General features: G+C 34.8%; 1 protein-coding gene across 1 annotated transcript in view; it reads left to right on the top strand.

Annotated features, from left to right (window-relative positions):
- ASIC5 (acid sensing ion channel subunit family member 5) overlaps nucleotides 1-20,294 on the top strand; it is a 33,702-nt gene extending 13,408 nt beyond the window's left edge. The window contains exons 3-10 of the mRNA XM_026016603.2: nucleotides 799-1,036; nucleotides 3,034-3,159; nucleotides 5,537-5,686; nucleotides 7,084-7,231; nucleotides 8,367-8,423; nucleotides 10,394-10,562; nucleotides 16,181-16,272; nucleotides 18,398-20,294. Of these exons, the coding sequence (XP_025872388.2) occupies nucleotides 799-1,036; nucleotides 3,034-3,159; nucleotides 5,537-5,686; nucleotides 7,084-7,231; nucleotides 8,367-8,423; nucleotides 10,394-10,562; nucleotides 16,181-16,272; nucleotides 18,398-18,588 (1,171 nt within the window). The 3' untranslated portion in view covers nucleotides 18,589-20,294. The remainder of the gene's footprint in view (nucleotides 1-798; nucleotides 1,037-3,033; nucleotides 3,160-5,536; nucleotides 5,687-7,083; nucleotides 7,232-8,366; nucleotides 8,424-10,393; nucleotides 10,563-16,180; nucleotides 16,273-18,397) is intronic.
- The last annotated feature ends 1,921 nt before the right edge of the window (nucleotides 20,295-22,215 follow it).

The following is a 22,215-nucleotide window of genomic DNA, read 5'->3' as shown; positions in this document are numbered from 1 at the left end:
TAAGCCCGCTGCATGTAAGGGCTGGGTAAGTTGTCTTTTTGAGTCTCTTGCCTCCGTTTCTGGTGCTGGGCTTGAAGTCAGCAAGATCAACAGTCAGAAAGGAACACTGATCTGAAGCAAAGGGAAGAAATACCAACTAGAAGGGTACGTCTCTCTTTTTCACTACCCCTGATCTCGGGGGTGCAGGCGTCCTGCAGGATGAGCTGACACCTTCTCCAGGTTGCACTCCCATTTGACCCAGGATTTGAAGAAGCTGAAGGAGGCAGGAAGAGCTACAGTCCTGGCTGTTGGCCCATATCAACAAGTTGAGTCTGGAGATGTACCGCAAATGGGTATGAGACCAAAGTTCCTACTCTACGATGAACTTGAGATTGTAACTAGATACATCCTATGGAGATGTTGGACGACAGTTCTAACATAGTCATACGGGTGCAGGGCAAAGCCACAATGAAGAGCTGGGATTTGAACCCAGGAAATCTGGCCCCTGAGTCTATATTCTTAGCAGCTTCACATTCCCACCTCTCTCTTCATGCGGGTTCTTCAAGATCCGTTAGGATGCATCCAGATCAAGGTCTGGAAGTGTTCTAGATAAATGAAACTACATGCACAAATACAAAGCAAATTGCAGGAAGTGACAAAGACCTCTTAGGAATTCCATTTTGCTTGAACGTATTATGAACAAAGGAGAGCGTAGCCGATAAGCTGGAGAAGCTGATAGGATCAGGATATTTGGTGTCTGTCCTCTAGATAATAGAAAGTTTTTGCTATTCTAAATATTGCCTTAATTTTTACTCATAGGTTCCGAACAGAGGCTGCAGCCAAATTTGGTGTTATTTTTTTCTTATGGAATATCGTGTACAAAGTCGTCCATCTTCAGGAAATCAGGTCCAATTACTCTGGCTTTAAAGATGCTACTGATTTTCTTGAAAGTCATCAAAACTTCAGCATTACAGAGTTTGTTAAAAAAAATGGTTTTTACCTCAACAATAGAACTCTGTTGGAATGTAACTTTTTTGGAAAGCCATGTGGTCCACAGGTAACACTTTGATGTTTCTGCAAAGATCATCAACATAAGAAACTACTGTAACTGTACAGTTTCATACTGAGATAAAGTTTACTTTCATGGGGAATCAATCTAAATTTGCTCAAAGATTATATTTCATTAGCTCAGCCTTATGACATCAGGGGGCGTGGAATATACATGAGACATATTCCTTTTTCCAAGTGGTTGGATAAGACAAAATAGAGAACAGAAATCTTTGATTACCTTTACTTCAGGACAATCTCAGAAAAAAAAAATTTAACCCAAGGGAATATTTTAATATTTCCCATTCTTTGATAACATATGCCAAGACAGCATTTTTATTATCATGAAGGAGCCAACATTCAAGGTTTGATTTTCTTTTTGCTTGGAGGCAGTAGAAAATGAGCAGGTGCTGGCATTTGACTATGTAACTATATATATATATATATATATATATATATATATATATATATATACTTATATTTACTTATATATATATTTACTTATAAACTTATATATATTTACTTATATATTATATTTACTTATATATATTTATTTTATTTATTTATAAATATATTATAAATATATTATAAACTATATACATATTTCTCTAATCACTCATAACATCCTGTTTTTATACTTAGTGTAATTTACATTTAAGATAGTGTTGGCTATACCCGGAAACTATTAGCAAAGGGTATGTAGGCACTTCGACACCCTGTTTCTTGTATCAGCAATTCTGTAGCACGTGTTGTTAGGTGATCCCAAGCAAACTTCACGAATTCATGATTCTGGGACACAATTCCTTATCCTTCTGGTAGCCTTCCTTAGTGCACAGAAAACAGAAAAAAAAAAGCTTGACAGACCTCAGACAGAGATGAAGCCCTGTTCTAAACTCTTAATTTAGAGAAGTTTTTCTATGTTGCTTGTTATTTACCAACCAACATGTTTATTTTTTGTTTTTCTTAAAGATTTTATTTATTTATTCATGAAAGGCACAGAGAGACACAGGTAGAGGGAGGAGCAGACTCCCTGCGGGGAGCCTGAAGCCTGATGTGGGACTCCATCCTGGAACTCCAGGCTCATGCACTGAGCCAAAGGCAGAAGCTCAACCACTGAGCCCACCGAGGCATCCCTCAACCAACTTGTCACCAAAAAATTTTGTATTAGACATGTATCAGACAGGAATTTTTCAGTTGCAAGTTACAGAAACCCACCTCTGGAAGCTAAAGAGTAAAAAGAATGCATTAGTGTAATGAACAGAGAACTCTTGAGAGTAGGACTGGCTTCAGAAAAGCTTCAACCAAGGATCTTTGACAACCTCATTAACATTCTCTCTCTTGACTCACGTTGATTTTTTCCTGTGTGAATTCTCCTCCCATGATGACTGCTGACAACCCTAGCTTCTTATTATCATAGGTTAACACTCCAGTATCTTCTCAATAATCCCATGCAAAACTGATTAGGATTACTTAGGACACATGTCAATTCCTAAACCAATCACTGAGGTGAGAGTGGGGTATTCAGATTGACCCAGTTTTTATCTTATGCTCACCTCTGTAGTTTCCATGTTTGGAGGAAAAGGATCACCAAGAAAGCAGAACAATGTGATTGGCTGCCCCAACATGATGGGGGGGAGGGGGTAAGCTCCTCAAGAGAGGTTGTGAGAACCTTCTCCATAGGTAAGAACACGTTTCCATGAATCCTTACTAAACAAAAACAAATAACTTTTTAAAACATTTTCATTTACATAAAAAAGTCTCCATTAATCACAAATAAATTAACAAGTGCATATTACAAAAAAAAACTATTAATGAACACAATCCAGAATCACTGTCATCTATTCTTCTGATATTTCTGCATTCTCATTAGACAGATGTCTATTTAAAAAAAAAAAAGAGCAATCTAAACTTCAAAAATGACCAGAATATCTAACTAATTGCATTTCGTTTGGTTCATTTTCTTTTCTTTTCTTTTTTTTTTTTTTTTTGTTCATTTTCATATTGGAGGACTTTGCACATGTATTCACTGAATATGGAAATTGTTTTACTTTTAATCATGGTGAAAATATTCAAGCAAAGGAAAAAGTGAGTGTCTCTGGAAGAGGCTTAAGCTTGCTCTTCAATGTCAATCAGGTACTGAATTTTCTTAAACCTAGTCAGGGGTCAAGACAAACAAGTATGTGCAGATGTTTCAAGAGATTTGATCAAAATATTTTGCCCTATCAAACTGTTCTCACAGTTGGTATTATTTCAGTTTTTATTAATGTAGTCTGGAGTCCCATGGATGCAAACATTGACTTTACAGATTAAAAACATCAAAATTTAGAGGCATAACCTGGACGTTTTCAACTATACTATTAGCTGTCATTTTGTGACTCCAGAAATGTTTATGCCACAAAATCATGAAACCAGAGGTTTCCAAATTCCAATGTATATAGTTAATTTAAAATGACTTTATCTATTTTAAGAATATGTTAGAAAGATTTTTATGTAAAAAAGGGAATATGTTTTAGAGAGGAGTCATATGTGCACACTTGACAAGCCATGGAATCTATAGTCTGAAGGATGATTTAAAAAATACTCATTATATAAAGAATGTTGTATAAATTGATTTTGTTTAAGCCTAGCTTCTGCAAATTTGTAATTGGTCCAAGAAGTCTAAGTATTTAGGCCTGAGAGGCAGATGTCCAGACACCAGAGGAATACAGCAATTGGCATCTTCAAGGGTACCTGGTATAGCTCCCTACCAAGGTTAATTCTCATGTTCTATCTTAAACAACTGTTTCTAGTATTATGCATTTAGAGATATATGCTTCATTATTTTGGTTTTATAAATGAAGATTCTGAAATGCTGATAAATTAAGCATCCAAAATCATACAATTAATGCACAGGGGAGAAATAAACCTAGTTACCTCAAATTCCATTGAACTATCCTACCTCCCAATCCAAGTGAATGGGGCTGTTGGCTACTTTCAAAGAATTTTTCTTTTAAGGTATGTTTCATAATTTCTCTTGTAACCATTCATTACTTTTGCTCAAACACAGTACTGCACAGTGTAATGCATGTATATATATTTGATTTTATATATAAATATATATTTTTTTACCTGAACATATGTTTGATTAATATTTCCAGGTCATTTAAATATTAGTCTTATAGTCTGTTCAAATATTATATCATAAATTTTACAAGCTGGAATTTCCCAAATATTTTTAGAATGCAATAAAAACCTGCAAATGCAAAATCATATTCCATAAGTAAATGGCTCTTAAATACTTGTCCAGACTAGCCAGTTGAGTGTTTCTTAGAGTCATAACAGACTCAGGAGAAATAGGTTCCTGAGTTACAAATGGAATATTAAGCATGTTTATTAAATGTAATTACATATGCAGTTGACCCATTTGAAGGAAAAATCATCATATTCCCAAGCCCGTTCTTTCCCCTTATTGTCTGAAATTACAACTATAGACAGTCCTCGTTACAACTATAGACAGTCCTCGACTTAACAATGTCTTCATTTACAATGTATCGACTTTACAATGATGTAAAACTGATCTGCATGCAGTCAAAGTCATACTTCAAGTTTTGAATTTGCATCTTTTCTTGGGCCAGTGATATGTGGTATCACACTCTCTCATGATGTTGGGCAGCAGGAGTTCCCAGCCAGCCAGGCAATCACCAGCGTAAATAACTGATACACTTACAATCATACTGCCCCCATGCAGCCATTCTGGTTCTCACTTTCAGTTCCATTTTCAATAAATTGCATGAGATATTCAACATTTTATTATAAAATAAGTTTTGTGTTAGATGATTTTGCCCAAGTGTAGACTAAAGTGAATGTTCTAAGCATGTTTAAGGTAGGCTAGGCTAAGCTATGATGTCCAGTAAGTTAGGCATATCAGATGCATTTTTGATTTACGATATTTTCATCTTACAATGGGTTATCCAGATGCAACCTCCTTGTAACTCAAGGAATATCTTTAATAACAAAGTTCAGTGTTAATTTTTTTCAACTGGCATAGAATTTATAGAAGAGCACTGTTAAAGATGTAGTGTAAGTCTTCATCTTAGGGGGAAATGAATTTCAATTTTAAATAAGGCCAGATTTTAATCGCAAGGAGAAGAAAGGAGCCAAATGATTTTCTAAAACAAATGAAGCAAAAAGAACAATTAAGAAAGAAGCAACTAAAAGGCAACAAGGTAAAGAGAGGGCCCCTAGGGAAACAGACCATTAACAGTTATGGCAAGTACTACAGTATTCATCTAAGGCGAGAGTAATCTATGGAAACTGTTGACACCTTGAACATGTGATTCAACTATGAAAAGTATGTCTTAGCTGTTTAATTTTCAGTTTTTATATAAAAAGAAATTGAACTGTGATATGAAATATTTGATTTTAAGTCAGTCAAATGCCATCACAAGGTAATAAAACTAAATCGTAAATTTGTGTAGAATTGATAACAATTTGTATTTTGGGAAAATTTTTGTTTGTTTGTTTGTTTCAGGGGGAATTCACTGATGACCCAGCCCTTGGCTTTGTTGATGCTGGAATCATCTTTGTTATCCATTCACCAAAGAAGGTGCCACAGATTGATGGTTTAGGCTTGTCGTCACCTGTGGGAATGCACGCACGGGTAACAATCCGCCAAGTCAAGGTAAATAATATGTGCAAGGTGTAGTGTGAGGGAATGAGGTAGGTTAATAAATGTACATACACAGAAATAATATTTCCACTAGAAACCCCTTTCTGCCATGCCTTTAGAAGACCTATGGAAATTCTATAGTTAGTTGCATTTCACATTCTTTCTCATTACTAGGAGGTCCATATGTAGTAAAATCAGTGAATTCACACATACAATGTAAGTGAAAGCTGGGAAACCTGACAAATTCAAAGTAACTTTAAATTGCATTAGAAATGGAAACGGTCAGTAAATACGAAGAGACCCCTAAGTTGATGAGCTGTGCATTTTCCCAATGAGATGTCCTGGGAAGAAGAAAAATAAGTGGGAAGAAGAGGAATCTTACAATCAGGCATGCCTGGCAGATTTCCATTTGCCAGCCATTTGCCTGCAATCTCCTTAATTAACTTCCTGAAATTCCATCTCTTCCCTCTGATAAAGATAATATCTCTTTTCCCTAGTTATTGTAATAACTATGATGTTTAAGTGAAATAACATAAAGCACTTACCCGGGTGTCTAGGTGGCTCAGTTGGTTAAACATCTAACTCTTGATTTCAGCCCAAGTCATGATCTCAGGGTCCTGAGATCAAGCGCCATGTTGGGCTCTGCACTCAGCAAGGAGTCTGCTTGGGGTTCTCTCTCTCCCTCTCCCTCTGCCCCTTCCCCTGTGCGGTCTCTCTCAAATGGATAAATAAAATCTTTATTTTTTAAAAAAAGATTTTATTTATTTAATAGAGAAAGAGAGAGAAAGATAGAGAGCACAAGCAAGAGGAGTGGCAGTGGGAGAGGAAGAAAGAGATTCCCCACTGAGTAGGGAACCCAATGTGGGGCTCAATTCCAGGACCTCAGGATCATGACCTGAGCCAATCATGCTTAACTGACGTACCCCCCAAGAGACCTCAAATGGATAAATAAAATCATTTTAAAATAAAATAAAAAAAAAAAAACACTTCATATTGTTGGGCACATAATAAGTGCTCAATAAAATATTTTTGGTGTTTAATTTTGTTGCTGTTTTATGGGTGGACTGATGAATATGTCAACATTATTTCCATAAATGATACTATTTTTTCTTACATGAGTTAATTTTTAGAGCAGTCTGAATTTATTGATTCACTTTAGGTACAGACCATTTAGGATATGTGTTAAAGGCACTGCTATATTTACCTTCAGGGATTTTCAGATTAATAGATTAAGTAACATGGGAAAATGTAGACAAGAAAGAAAGAAAGAAAGAAAGAAAGAAAGAAAGAAAGAAAGAAAGAACTCTGAGAGAAAACTAAAAAATGTATATTAGCTTCTCTTCTTGGGATGCAAAGGTGTGGATTGACTCAGATAAACCTCCTGAACTAGGTGTTTGTTTTCTCTTAAGACAGTTCATCAAGAACACCCTTGGGGAGAATGCAACCCTAACATCAAGCTACAGAATTTTAGTACTTACAGCACTTCTGGTTGCTTGAAGGAATGCAAAGCTCAGCACATACAAGAGCAATGTGGATGTGTACCTTATCTGCTTCCTGGTAAATAAAGAATGACAACTTTCCTCTTATTTATTTTTTAATTAATTTGAATCATGGGAAATAACATCGTGAAATTGTTTTCCATTCTTATGAAAGCTATGCCAGAAAGTCATCTACTTGACAAATACAACCTCAACAGACAGATATTAAATCAGGAGTCATAGGAGAGATTTCCAGAAAAGAAGACTGAGCCAGTCTCCAATTCTTATTTTCAGGATGTAAAATTGGGTGCTCTTCAATATCTCAAACTAATCATCACAATTTTCTCAATTCAAAAGAAAAATTAGATTGTCTATATAAATCTTAGTCAACCCTGAATATTTCATTTTGGGAAATTCTTTTATCTGTGGTCAGAAAAACAACCCCAGGCTCCCTTTGCATACAATTTGAAACATTTCCAGGGCCATGGACAGGGGAAGCAGGCACTGACCGAGGCAGTGGAGCAGGATGGATAAGAGATAGACTCTGACTTAGGCTCCTCATCTCAACTACACAATTTCTCCTCTCCATGACCTTAAACTAAACCTCTTTGTAGTTCCTGTATTTAAAATGGGGAGAGGGATCCCTGGGTGGCTCAGCGGTTTAGTGCCTGCCTTTGGCCCAGGGCGTGATCCTGGAGTCCTGGGATCTAGTCCCCTGTCGGGCTCTTTGCGTGGAGCCTGCTTCTCCCTCCTCCTGTGTCTCTGCCTCTGTCTCTCTCTCTCTCTCTCTCTCTCATAAATAAATGAGTAAATAAATCTTTAAAAAAAAATAAAAATAAAATGTGAAGAATACTGACAGTGTTGTACCTTATAGGATTGTCATAAGGATTAAAGGAGTATGTAAGTGGTTTAAAACATACTTGATACAGACTACATTCTATATAAGCATCTATTATTTTTATTCAGATTTGCCTCATCTCTTTTCTCCAGTAAATTTATAAGGAAATGTAGAGTGCATTAAGGAGATACCAGTTTGGCTCTTTAAATTTTTCTTCCCCATGTATGTTTTCTTTAGATATTAGCATGTTTTATAGGTTTTGTTTTGTTTTGCGGAAGAGTGGATGGATGGATGGATGAATGAAAGGTATTTTTGTCCTTACATCACTTATTTCATAAAATGTAAAGTCTCTATGTTTATACTTATTATTTTTAAGGAAATGGGATAGAGTGTGACCTACAAAAGTTTTACAACTGTGTTTCTCCTACACTTGGTAAGTGATTTAATGTAATTCTTTATTTTCAGAAGTTACATGACAGTTACGTGTCCAGAATTATACAAGTCATTAAATCATACTATGGCTTAGTCCAGAAATGAAATAGAATAGAGACTGTAAAAGAGGGAGTTTTTTAGTGTTTTTAAAATTAAGAACAAAAAAACAATTAAGAACAGTAGCTTTTGTAGACATAGACAGTAAAACAAAACAAAACCCTCTGATTTAAAGATACATCTGAATTAAAGATTTTCTGTGACAAAGTAAGAGCAAGAGGGTTTTGATTTTTATTTCTAGATTTTATGGTGTTTTGAATTTTATATTTTGTATAATCAAAATAGCTTTTTTTTTTCTTATTGTGTAAAGCATGCTTCTTGTGACTAGTTCAAACATTTCAGAACAGAGAAGAATCTTGTGGAAATCAGTAGAAGTTGCAGCACTCTGAGAATTACTGTTATTATTTAGGTGAACATTCTTTTGTTTATTCATTTCATTATACATATATTATATATAAATGCATATATTAAAAATTATGCAAATGAGATCAAACCATACATGCCGCATTTACTGGGGACAACTTCTTCTTAAGCAACATCTTTTTTGCTTTCATATTGTTTATCTTAACACCCAACCAATGTTAACACTCCAGCATATTTTACCTTTATTTTTTTCCACATATGTATCTTCATATTTATAACACCAAATCATTGGGGTTTTTTATTAAAATAGAATAATATTATATACTCTTCTATAAAACTTGTGGAAATTCTCTCCCATTGTGGAAATACCTCCAGGAAACCAGGAATAGAATTAAGTTTCTTTTCCATTGTTGTGAAGTATTTCATGGAATGGATATGGGTAGAAAGGATCTTAGATATATTTTTAGCAGCTTTCAAGCTGAATATGCAGGAGTCAGATTAGTGACCAGTGGGATTAGGAGTTACATTATCAAAATTCTTATCATTGGCCTATCCCTGATGGGGGCTAGAGAGAAAGTTTGGAGATACAAATCGTGCATGCAGTTTCTTCAGGGAGTGTTGTAGGATAATGGAATACCCAGACAAGTGTGTGTTCGTGACAGTATGTGCTTGTGAGTGGATGTTTTTGTGTGAGTAGAGGGAAGGAGTGGTGCTTTTAACCAATAAATAAAGCACTAGAGGATGCATGCAAAAGTCATGCCCTGAAGGAGTATCAAATTTAGATTCCGGAAAATAAGCCCAAAGTTGATCATTAATCAGGAGTTCTTGGTGAACAAAGAGTTCACAAGAACAAAGAGTTTCAATGGCAGAGCCACAGGGAAATCAGGAACCTGAATATCCACCAAGTGTGAGGAGCAGTGAGATTGGGCACCGAGATGTGCCCTGGAGAAAGTATCAGCTCCTGTTGGGGACTTTTCCAGTACACATTTGCATAGTATATACTTTTGCTGATTGCCCGAGATCAAGAGAAGACAGAGGACAGAGGCTGATTTAGAACTAGGTCCACAGATTCAAGAGAATCTCAACACCCAGCCACATATCTCACACTGTTAGAACGTGACATAAACCCAAGGATAAGTTTACTTTAAACCTGAGTCATTGGCTCTCAGGATTATGTTTGAAATTTGTTCTCAAAGCAACACAACATCACACAAACAACTTTCCATCTTTCTCCTGTCTGAATGAGTACTATTTTATGGAAATAAGTCCAGAGACTTTCTGGAAAGATTTTTGATTTCTAACAATGATCAGAATCCAGTGACTCAATGAATTTAAAAGGTGACAGCTCCTATGTTTCATATTGTCTCCTTTGCTACATTTATATTAAAATATAAATAAAATATAAACACCATTTGTTAAGAAAGTAATGATAGAACTCGTTAACCATTTTTTTAGCATTGAAAGTGAAATGATATAGTTTTTAAAAGCTCTGTCCTCCTAGCTGTAAAGCAGTCCTCTTCTCTGAGTAGCCTGTCCTGTTTTTTATTTCAGATCTCATTGAATTGAAGGGATTATGTACAATGGGAACACATAATTCTAGCTGCCCTGTTTCTTGTGAAGAAACAGAATATCCTGCTACTATATCTTATTCTACTTTTCCAAGCCAAAATGCTTTGAAATATCTTTCAAAGAAGTTAAATCAAAGTCAGGAATATATCAGGTAATCTTTTCAGTCCTATAAATTATTTGTAATTAAAATGAATATTTTATATACTCCAAACTTTTAAAGGCCAAGAAAACAAAATCCTGATCAGTCCAAAGAGGCAATGGTTTATGCCACTAAATTAATAATGGAAATTTAGCATGTCTTTCAATCCTTCAATTCAATTGTGTGAAAGGTAAACTGAAGCCTGCTTGAGTAACTTGCTCAATTTGTTGACCAACTGGGGAAAAAGTTCTGACTAATAGTAGTTGATGCTTTAAAATGCGAAAACTACTGACTTGCATAGCAGATAGTTGGAATGTTTTAATAACTATAAGGTTGATGAAGCACAAATTATTATTATCACTTTATAGGCAAGGAAACTGTATCTCAAGTAACTGTCCTGCAAACGTAGTCAGTGCTGCAGAAAGAACTTACCCCCGAGACCAATGGCACTGGGTTCCGCATATTTTTCCAGGAAGATATATATACTTCCAAGTTTGACTAACCGAGAATTGTATTAGGTCTCTTTCTGCTACACCATGCTGCCTCTTCAAAATTACGAGTCAAACTTCATAGAGAACTCTTTGTTTTAAAATAAGGGAGCAACCTTAACACTTTTCTTTGTTTTTTTACTTATATTTTCAGGCTGAGCACTCGAAACAGCAATATCGTACACAGGTTTTTGTACTTTTATGTGATATAAATGAATATGTATTAACTAATTAAAAACTGATTTACTTTTGCACAGCCAGGTATCTAACTTTGAAAGCACATTTTGATTTCAATGGTATTCATTGTCATGAAATAAAGTAGTCTCCCCACGTAAATGCCCAGAGAGTAAAGTGATCTTTAAAAGTCAGGAAGAAAAAGTACTTTCCTCAAGACAGGGTTGATAGGTATGATTTCAAACACTTTAGCAGGTAAAAAGATGAAAGACAAGCACACTTGCAATTATTTCTTTGTTAACACTCTTTATCTGGTACAGAAGTCTCTTTGTATTCCATTTTAGTATGGGAAAGTGATTTACTCATGGTATTATTTCTGTTATACATAAATATGACTGAGAAGTACAGTTTGTGTGCATTTTGGCTAATAGAGATCTCCTGAATTTCATCATTACATAATATGCAGAGAATGTAGGCATGATTTTGGAGACAGACTAGTGAATCAGAAAAGAACCCATGTATAAAGGAGCTGATCTTAGAGAACATTGGTTTCTTTTCCCCCTAAAACTTAGATTATTATAAACGGCTCTCCAGTAGATCTTATCACATGACTGGCATGTGAGGACCTTACACAGTTGTGAATAGTAGAGGCTAACTACGAGGAGTAAGGCAAGTAGCTGACCTGATGCAGCAGGATGCGGGGGTGTTCCAGTCATAGATGGAACTGGTGGTTGGAAGTCACACATATAATTAAGAAACTGGTTTGGGCACAGGTGCCAGAAATCAAAGAGTAGTAAATCAAAAAAGACAAACGCAGTCTGTCATGAGAGCAGATGTGAAATCTTAGCAGCAGTAAGACTTGAGGCAAAGCAACCCCTAACTGAATCATGAAGAGTGTCGGTGTTTTTTCCAGGCACACAAACCAACCTCAGACCAATCCAGGTCAGTCTAGGGCCTTAGTTGCTGAACCACGTTACAAAGATGATAGCAAGCTTAGCTTGACTAAGGCAGGCAGTATGGAAGTGAATATAAGGATGAATTTTGGCTGAATCTTGGCCAATTTCATTTGTAAAACAAGTGAAATTTTTAAATTGTTCTGTTTTGACCTAATAATTTTGCAAGCAAAAATCGCATGAAATCGTTTTATCCCAAACTAATCCATTCCCCTTAATATAGCACTCATACTCAAGTAACTGGAAGTATTTATCGTTTTGTAAATGCAATAAACAATTTTTCCTTGATCTCCTTGGCATTTTAAAATCCAAATATTTTATAATTGTGCCTCTCCTGACACAAACAAATATTCTTGGGCTTAAATCCTAAACAATTTCACTACAACATGAGGCATAGATTCAGTGAAACCTAAATTACTAGGCAAGTCGCCTGCCTGAGAGAAGGTGATTGGAAGTGGTTATGAGGTTTGTGCTTGGGAAATTAAACACTATTATCAGGGTACATGCAGATTAGGAGCACGATGGAGGACAAAAAGATTGCGGTATTACTAAATTACTGGACTTCCAAGACAACTTTATTATTTCCTTCACTTTGGCAACTGTTTTATTATTTGTAAATATGACAGTCCCCCCTAATTATCTACTTAAACATAGTACATTCTCCTGTTACCCTGGGTTAAGCCAATAGAGATTAAGTAAACATATTAATGATAGATTCTGAATTAAGTGTATTTGGGAGTATTGATTTCTAAAACTGTGAACAATTAGGAGAGTGATTTTACAGCCATGTTCCTAAGATATATTAGAGGACACCATGTAGTTCTAGGAAACATTGCTAATAGGATTCATTCTTAATGACAACTATTGTTGCCATCTGAAAATCATCAGGTTATTGGTTTCCACCTCAGTTTATACAGCAGATTACTGTTTACCCCTTCATTCATTGCTTTCATCTTCAATTTGTTTCTGTATTTTTTTCATTTTACAAATATATAATGGACACTTATTTTGTGTCAAGATTTGGGGTGTTGTAGGCGTTAAGGGTTCCTCAATGAACAAAAGACAAAAACCCTGTCTTGTGGCACTTATTTCCATTGGGGTGAAAATGAACAATATGTATAGTCACGTCAGACAGTGCTAAGCAATGTGGATAGAAAGGAATTGAAAAAGGGGCTGAGGAAGCTAAAGTCAGGGAAGATTGTTCTCAGGGTTGAGGACTGCAATCAAGTCCTAGGAAGTTGATAGTCGAAGTCCTGGGAAGTCGAAGACCTAAAGCAGTGGCTCTCAAACGTTTTGATCTCAAGGTCCCTTTGCATTCTTAAAAGTTACTGAAGAGTTTAATGAGTTTTTCTTTATGTGAGTTGTATCAATAGTTGTCACAATAGAAATTTAAACTATGAAAATGTTATATATTCATTTATTTAAAATGACAATAGTAAATATACTATATGGCAATATAGATAAAAGCTTTTTACAAAGAGTATTTTCAGAAACAAAAAATAATTCAGGAAGAGGAGTGGTATTATTTTAGAATACTGTAAAATTTCTTCAGTTTCTGGCTTAACAAAAGACACCTGGATTCTCATTTTTGCATTTAATCTGTTGATTTATGTTATTGTGGTTAATGAATATAAAGAAAATCTTGGGTCAAACAGATATGTAGTTGGGAAAGAGAGATATATTTTAATAGCCTGTGTAGATATGTGACACTTTTCTTTGATAACACATCAAAACTCAGTAAGTGTAATTTCTTAAATGTTAATTGTAAATTGAATCTTGTGGTTGCCCATGAGGAGTGGGACTAACTCTCCATTCAAAATTTGATGTTGGGGCCTATGATGCCACAGATTTAACAAGGGTGTATGAAAAAAAAATTCATTGGTCATGTAATGAGCCTCTGGGATCTCCCAAGCAGATCCTCTCTTGACTAGGAAGAATAAGGAGAGGCAACTGGATTTGCCTTTCATTGTGGTCATGATGTAGGACTTGGATGAGAGGTCTCATCCCAGGGTTTGAGCTTACCCAGGTGCCAGTGGAGGAAGTACATGGACTTTCTTATCAGCTTATCTCTTATGGGTCAAGAAGAGGGAAGGGTAGCATTTGAAAGCTGCCATTTGAAAGTAATGAAATGTCAAAACATATCAATGAAGTTTTCATACTTAAATATATTAAAATCTATTGATTTTGTACTTTCAATGGATCTTTCATTCATGAATGATTTTGAACATTTTTGTGATCATTAGAAAAATTCTGTAAGTTGTGCAGATCTTCCAAATATTGATCCATTTTCTTATATAATATACATTTCATTTTAATATCATTATTTATCAGAAGAGCCTTTAAAAGTTGGGAGTTATCAAGCTCATCATAGTAGACAGAAATTTTCCAAAATTATAACTGTAACATAAAAGCTAAGCTTGAAATTTATTATTAGCTACAAATCATATCAGTTATTTCTCTTGAAGCAACAAGTCATTTTCTTCATTTTTGTGACAATATTTGTCAAATATCATAGCCTACACAACCATAGTTTTCCAGTCATCCTTTCAAGTAAAAATGATGTTCCATGTAAACATGGTTACTGTAACTTATTTAAATAACAATGACAGTGAAAATGTCACATAATATGTTTGTATGTTATGAAAATAATTTTTATTTTTGTGGACCCCCAAAAAAGATATTGAGCACCCTTAAGCATCTGTGACCACACTTTTAAAACTGCTGATGTAAAGGAGATATAAGAACTAGCCTCAGTAAATGGTGGGAGAACATTCCAGAAGGAGGGGAAATCAAATGCGGAGAGAGATCCTAAGCCAACAGCATGCTTCATGAATGGATAGAAAAGAATGGAGATTGGTGTGACAGGAAACACTGTAAGCAATGGCTAAGAGTGGTAGGGAATGAGACAGTTCAAAGTGAGATAGGTGGCAGAGGTAAGGTGATGGAGTTTTAGTTAGAGTATACTAGGACATATCTGGGGAGTTTTGAGCAAAAGAATGATACGATTTGCAAGTTGCAGAAGTATTATTTTAGTTATTGTGTGATGAAAAGAAGATATGTATATATTGCAGAGAAATACATTAAAATTGGAAGTGGAAAGACCAATCAGAAAGCTATTGAAAAAATTGAGATGAGGGATAAGAGTTTAGGCAAAGGTAATAGCAGTGAATAGGGTGAGAGGTGGTTGGATTTTGTATATATTTTTAAAATAAAACTAATATTTATGCATGAACTTGGCTATATAGTGTTATTACATTATAAATAAAGAAATATCAAGAGCTTGGCTTGAATATGTTCAATTTGAAGTACCTATAGAATATTCAAGTAAAAATATGACAAGACAATTGGATATATTATGGAAGTTCAAAGTAAGGTCTAAGCTGGAGACAGAGAGTGAGAGGGTATCCAAGACTATCTGAAGAGTTATTTTAAAACAGCTTTTATTCACTCTAGTCTCATTTAAAAATTTCTAGAAAATATTAAGAAAGCAGAGTCTCTGCCTTAATATATTATTGATATAAAATAAAAGACTACCATTTACTGAACATCCAGTATATACCAGATTCTGTGCCATTCTTTACACACATTATTTAATTTCTCCTCATACAACTCTAAAATCCCCCCTCTAAAATCCCTACTACAGATGAGGAAACAAGAGTCAGGAAGACCATGCTGTTTCTCCAGGATCAAACCAGGACACAGATTTGAATTCAAATTAGACACCCACTTAAATGTATATAAATATTCCAATCTACTTAATAGATACTTACATTTAATGGCTTTTTCCAATTTTCTCAGGAGTAGGGCATAGAAAAATGATTGGATCTTGGAAAAAATTCTCTCTAAATACCAACATGACAAGTGTAACTTCCAAATGAGGCTTTGTGACCATAATGCTGTGTTTCATTCAACATTACATGACATTTGAATTAAAAATGAATATTACTTTAATCAAATAAGAATTAAAAGTAGTTCTGACAATTTTGAGCTAGATTAACTCTATTTTTATCCTCAGGGAGAATCTCGTGAACATTGAAATAAACTATAGTGACTTAAACTATAAGATAACTCAGCAGCAAAAAGCAGTGAGTGTGTCTGAGTTACTTGGTAAGTGTTCTTTAGTCATTTCTCAATTTTTAAGACATCTCCTATCAGGTTTTTTTTGTCCTTTTGTACTTAAGCTTTTAGCTTATCAATGAAGAAGAAGAGATAGTGGTTACCTTTCTTTTTTTATTATTTTTAAATTTTATTTAAATTCAATTACTTAACATATAATCTATTATTGGATTCAGAAGTAAAGGTCATTGGTTCATCAGTCTCTTATAATACCCAGTGCTCCTTACATCACATGCTCTCCTTAATGTTCATCACCCAGTTACCCTGTTCCCCCAAACCCCTCCCCTCTAGCAACCCTCAGTTTGTTTCCTAAGATTAAAAGTCTCTTATGGCTTGACTCTCACTTTGATTTCTTCTTGTTTTATTTTTTCCTCTCTTCCCCTATGATCCTCTATTTTGTTTCCTGAATTCCACATATGAGTGAGATTATATGGTAATTTTCTTTCTCTGATTGACCTATTTCACTTAGCATAATATCCTCTAGTTCCTTCCACGTCTTGGCAAGATTTCTTTTTTTTTTTTCTGATGGCTGAATAGAATATGATATATATATATATATATATATATATATATATATATATATATATATATCTCACATCTTCTTTATCCATTCATCCGTCGATGGAAATCTGGACTCCTTCTGTAGTTTGGCTACTGTGGACATTTGTGCTATAAATATTAGTGCTTGTCTTTCATCTGTCATTTAAATCTGACACTTTCAAAAAAAAAAAATCTGACACTTTCCCACTCCTCAGATACACCTCCAGTAAACCTCACACCCGTTTTCACAAAGAGGCTGACATTCATATCCACACCCAGCATCTTACTTTCCCTTCAGACACCACCCTCTTCCCCAGCAAATGACTACTGTTGAGTGTTTCAACAATCCTACCTCTGAGTAGAGTATCAGGCTTCTCAGACCTCCACCCAGACTGGGTTGAAGAGACTGAGCAAGCAAAATTCAACCTTTAAGTTACAACAATTGTCCGTTCACATCCTTAACAAATTTAATTGTTGATTTCCTAGATCTCATTTAAAATTTAGAGGAAGTCATATAGGAGACGATAGAGTCAGACACAGGCAAAATGACAGCAGTCACACACTGGCAGTTGAGCCCCTGAATGAGGAGGAAATATATAAATTCTTCATAGCTCTAGGGGCAATTGACACTTGATTACCATGCTTTACAAAAATAGCATGATCCTAAAATGGCCCAGGGAAATGAGAATAAGATTCATAATGTAATTTATTTAAGAAGTTAGTGCTCCAATAGTCAAATTCATAGAGACAAAGAGTTAGATGGTGGTTGCAAGGGGCTAGGGAGAGTGGGGGATTGGGGAGATTTTTTAAATGGGGTGTGGAGTTTCAGTTGGGAAAGATGAAGGAGTTTTGGAAATGGATGGTGGGGATGGTTGTTAATGTGAAGTGTGAAGGTACTTAATACCACAGAACCATACACTTAAAATCTATTAAAATGGTAAATTTTATGTCACATTTTACAACAAAAAGAGCACAAAGAAAAAAGATAAATATAGGTTTTTAAAATTTCTTAAACATAAAAATTTTAATTCAATATGTGTTAATATGTTGTTGGATGAAATGTTACAAATGCTTAAAAAGAAATAGTTTTCCAAATTGCTTGGAATTTGTTGCTGGAAAACATCATCACTCAAGAAAGCCATCTGAAGGTTACATTTCTGTTCTTCATTCAACACATGGAAATGGATTTATAATTGTCTAGGATGTTTTAATAATTTGCCTTGATTTCATGTCTTCCTAAATCTTTGAGTTATATTTTTGGAAAGGTTTTATAATTGCTTTCTCTTTCTCCCTCTCTCTCTCCCCTGTCTCTTATTTAAGGCACTGGTTGGTTAATTCTTTCTCTATAACTTTTTCCTTTTGGGGATGATTTATATAAATATTATTTTAAGATATTATTAGTTGCCCATTACTTTATTCATACCAAACTTTTAAAATAATACAATTAACTTATCTAATGTAATATCAGTTACAATTGACTTATTAGCTTCAAATAATTTAAATTCTAGTAATGTTTAATTTGCTTTTTATTACAAAAATGATTCATTCAATTTTTGAGTTTTTGATTTTATTGCAGCAGATGTTGGCGGCCAGCTGGGCCTATTTTGTGGGGCCAGTATGATTACAATTATAGAAATTATTGAATATATATTCACCAATTTCTACTGGATATGCATTTTGTTCTTGCTGAAGATACCCAAAATGACACAGGGGGCTCCTCCACCTGAGCATCATCTGGAGAAGAGAAATCACATAGAAGAATGCTAATGTTCATGAGGGACAAAAGCTTTTGGTCTTCTTTTCATAATACCTTCAGATTTATTCATGACTAATTCATTGTTATATAACTTTAGCATATATACATATATATCTATATATCTATATCTATATCTATATCTATCTATCTATATATATATATATTAGGTACTGTCATGTTTTTTCACTATTGAATTCCCAGCACCTGTAACAGTAGAGATTGTGTAGTAGGCATTTTATAATTTTTTTTTTAATGAATGAGTGTGTAATGCAAAAAAGACATGCTTTATGATTGGATATGCAGATTGGACCTGGTAAATGAACTCTATGAGGAGACAAGATAATTATTTATTGAGAAACTAATATGTGTAATTTGTGTTTTCCAAAATTTCATATAATCTTTATTTTCACTAAAATTCAACATAATTTTATTTTGTCTGGAGACTTCTACTGTCTATATAACTTTTGGAGAGGCAGGGATCTCTATTTCCTACTCAGGTGAATACCTAAAATAAATCTATTTAAAAACAAAGTTAAATTTATGGTATACTGGGAGCACATAGTATTTTGTCATTTCCTCCAAGTATCTCCATCTACTTATTTAATCTAGAGAAAAAATTCAAGATTTGCAGTGTTCCCATCTCCCTTTTGGAAAATCAACCTGATTTAGCCTCTCAGAATATTCAATTGATGCTGAATTATTCAAAGGTCATGTCAAATACATTTAAGAAATAATTATCGAGTCATAAAATTCTCCCCCAAATTCATTCTAGTATTACTGGATCTTCTTTCCTCTCTGGCCACATGATAATAATTTTTGAAAAATCTTAAGGTGTTGTTTTCAAGTTTAATTATAAGCAAGCGTGAATGCCCTGGAAATGAAGCCAGTGCAATCAGACAGGACTCAGGCAAATGAGAAATATGTATACCTCATGACTTGGAAATCCCAACCATGATAAATACTTCATAGAAATTCTCTCACAGACATGTGACAGACTAGTTTCCTCATCTACATAGCAGTCAGTGTCTCCCCACTGTCAGCCGTGTGAGGACATGCTATGGAAGATAAAGCAGCAGAGAGACACTATGGATTAAATGTGATCACTCTCAGATATTAGTACACTGATAAATCTTAAAAATAAACTGTTAGGTAGAAAAAAGCTTAAAGGGCACCTGGGTGGCTCAGTAGTTAAGCGTCTGTCTTTAGCTCAAGTCATGATCTCAGGGTCCTGGGATCGAGCCCCCAGTTGGGCTCCCTGCTCAGGAAGGAGTCTACTCCTCACTCTCCCTCTGCCCCTCCCCTCTGCTCATGCTCTCTCACTGGCTCTCTCTGTGTCTTAAATGAATAAGTAAAAAAAAAATTTTTAAAAAGAATAAAGTTCCCTTTAAAAAAAAGAAAAAAGCTTAAATGCATAAAACACTCCCAAAGGCTATCATGCAATAGTTCATGTAAATCAAATATGCATGCATACAGAACATATATATGTCTTAAGAGAACATGTACTTAAAAAGTAAACAAAAATATAGCATTAAATATTTACATAAAAAACACATTAGAAAGATTGCCTCAGTGGAAGGGGGAATGAGAGGTGGGGAAATAGAACAAAATGAAATAAACAAGGTAAATAAACAGAAAATATAAGACGGATGAGAGTGCAATGTGAAAATTCACCCATTTCTCTGTCCTGTGGACCAAAAAAAAATTAGAATAAAATATTTGGCTGCAAAGCCATGTGTTTTGTTTTGTTTTGATGTTTGTGAAAAATCATTTGTTGTGTTAATATTAGTATGACTGAATCTCAGGCTTAATACAAGGCAGCTTCTCACTTATAATTCTTCTCTGCTTCTCCAAATTTATTTAGCAAAGCCTAGGAGATAGTATTCTTATTCTTTTTTCAACATGTTGAAAATATTATTTAAATAATTTGTATTGTGAGTGAGTCATGGAAGAAGGATTTCATAAGTATTGTTGCATGCCTAACATAAATTGAGAAAGTAGCAGAATATAATTGGGATGCCTCCTATTTTTTGGACTTGATGAATCCTGAATTATAAGAAATTCTAAGTATTTCACATGACTTTCACTAACTAATCTTCCTATGCTTTAAAAATCACAAGTATATATTGTTTAAAAGAAATTAAATAAAGATTGTTATAATGAAAAAGGTAATTGATTAAGAACAGAGATTCTTAGAATGTAAGCTCCACTTCTCTTAATTAATACCCAAAATCCAAGACTCTAGACTCAGGAACAATGCCAGTCAAGAGAATTGGGCAATGTAGAGCAATATAAGGAGTAGCTTTTGAATCCTTAAATCAATAGATCAGAATTACTTTGGGAAAACAATAAATATTATGGATTTCGTGAGATTTTGATGCCTAACGGTTGTCATCATGACCTTGGTTTAGAGTAGCAAAAGCTCTAAAATAGATTGTCAGAGACCAATCTTATTCATGGACATTAGCTTTAGAAAGTTGGAAAAATTGATTGAAAGAAAGAAGTTGAATGAAAGGGGAAATGATGGAAAATAGGAGGCTGCTGTTTCTGTTAATCACTCTTGTAAAAGTGAAATTACTGATGAGGAAAGGAAAAGAAAATGAAACACAAAACAAGGTAAAATCGAGACTGGTATACAAAACAAACAAACAAAATGGGCCTTATTTTTTGCCCAAAGTTCTAGTGGGAACTTGCGAAGATACAGTGCTCCCTCATGAGGCTTCTTTATGACTATTGCAAATTCACCATCTCCATACTATTTGGTAACAGGTCAGAGGAGAGCTGGACCACTTGGCTGAAAAGTACCATCAATTCCCTATGAATCTTTGCTATTTTCATTTCTTTGCTTAAATGATCAAGGGGAAAATAACTGAGTAGAAAACACAATGGAACGGAGGAGACTATTTGGGATGAGCATTAATCTTTGGTTAGTTGCCATGGTCAGCATCTGAACAATTTCCTAGAATTTTAAATATACAAGTATTACTTCTTTGGGAATGGATGGAGGTGGGGATACAAAGAGTCTGTGCTTTGAAAGACAAAGTTACAGCTCTGTCACCTACAGAAAAAAATGGAGTGGTTCTGAAGCATTTGAAATATTATGGGTATGAGCAACCCTAGGCTTGTAACACGATAACCGAGAATGAACCATCCTCCAGTGATACAACCCTGGGGTAAATAATAGTGGAAGTCAATAAAGGTTTGGGCCCCTTACATAGCCCTCCTGTTAAGAGGGGACAGGGTCATATAGGAACTCAACTGAAGCTGTGAAGGTGAATACCCAAAAACCTGAAAGAACCACTGGGAGTGTGCATCAGAGCCGCAGGGGATGACATTAGTGCTAACAAGAAACTGCAGATTGGAGAGCGAAAAAGAAAAAAAAAATTGTTGTGGCTTTACCTATACTTGAACCCATAAGGGAATGCACTTATTATATAAAATACATGGCTTTCCCATTACTGGTTTATAGCCTAAAAAAGTCAGTTTCACCTTTTGCTCAATTTTAATTCATCATGCTAAATAAGAACTTTAGGATTACCCAATTTTTACCCATAGTTAATATTTTAATTTTAAATAAAGCACAGATGATTTTGGAAGTATTGTCAAATGGGTGTTTGAAGACTCCTCTCCCTGACAGAGTT

Source organism: Vulpes vulpes, chromosome 10 (genome assembly GCF_048418805.1).
Source record: "Vulpes vulpes isolate BD-2025 chromosome 10, VulVul3, whole genome shotgun sequence".
Classification (NCBI taxonomy): domain Eukaryota; kingdom Metazoa; phylum Chordata; class Mammalia; order Carnivora; family Canidae; genus Vulpes; species Vulpes vulpes.
The sequence above is the reverse complement of the archived record's forward strand: the minus strand, read 5'-3'. Positions and strand labels throughout refer to the sequence as shown.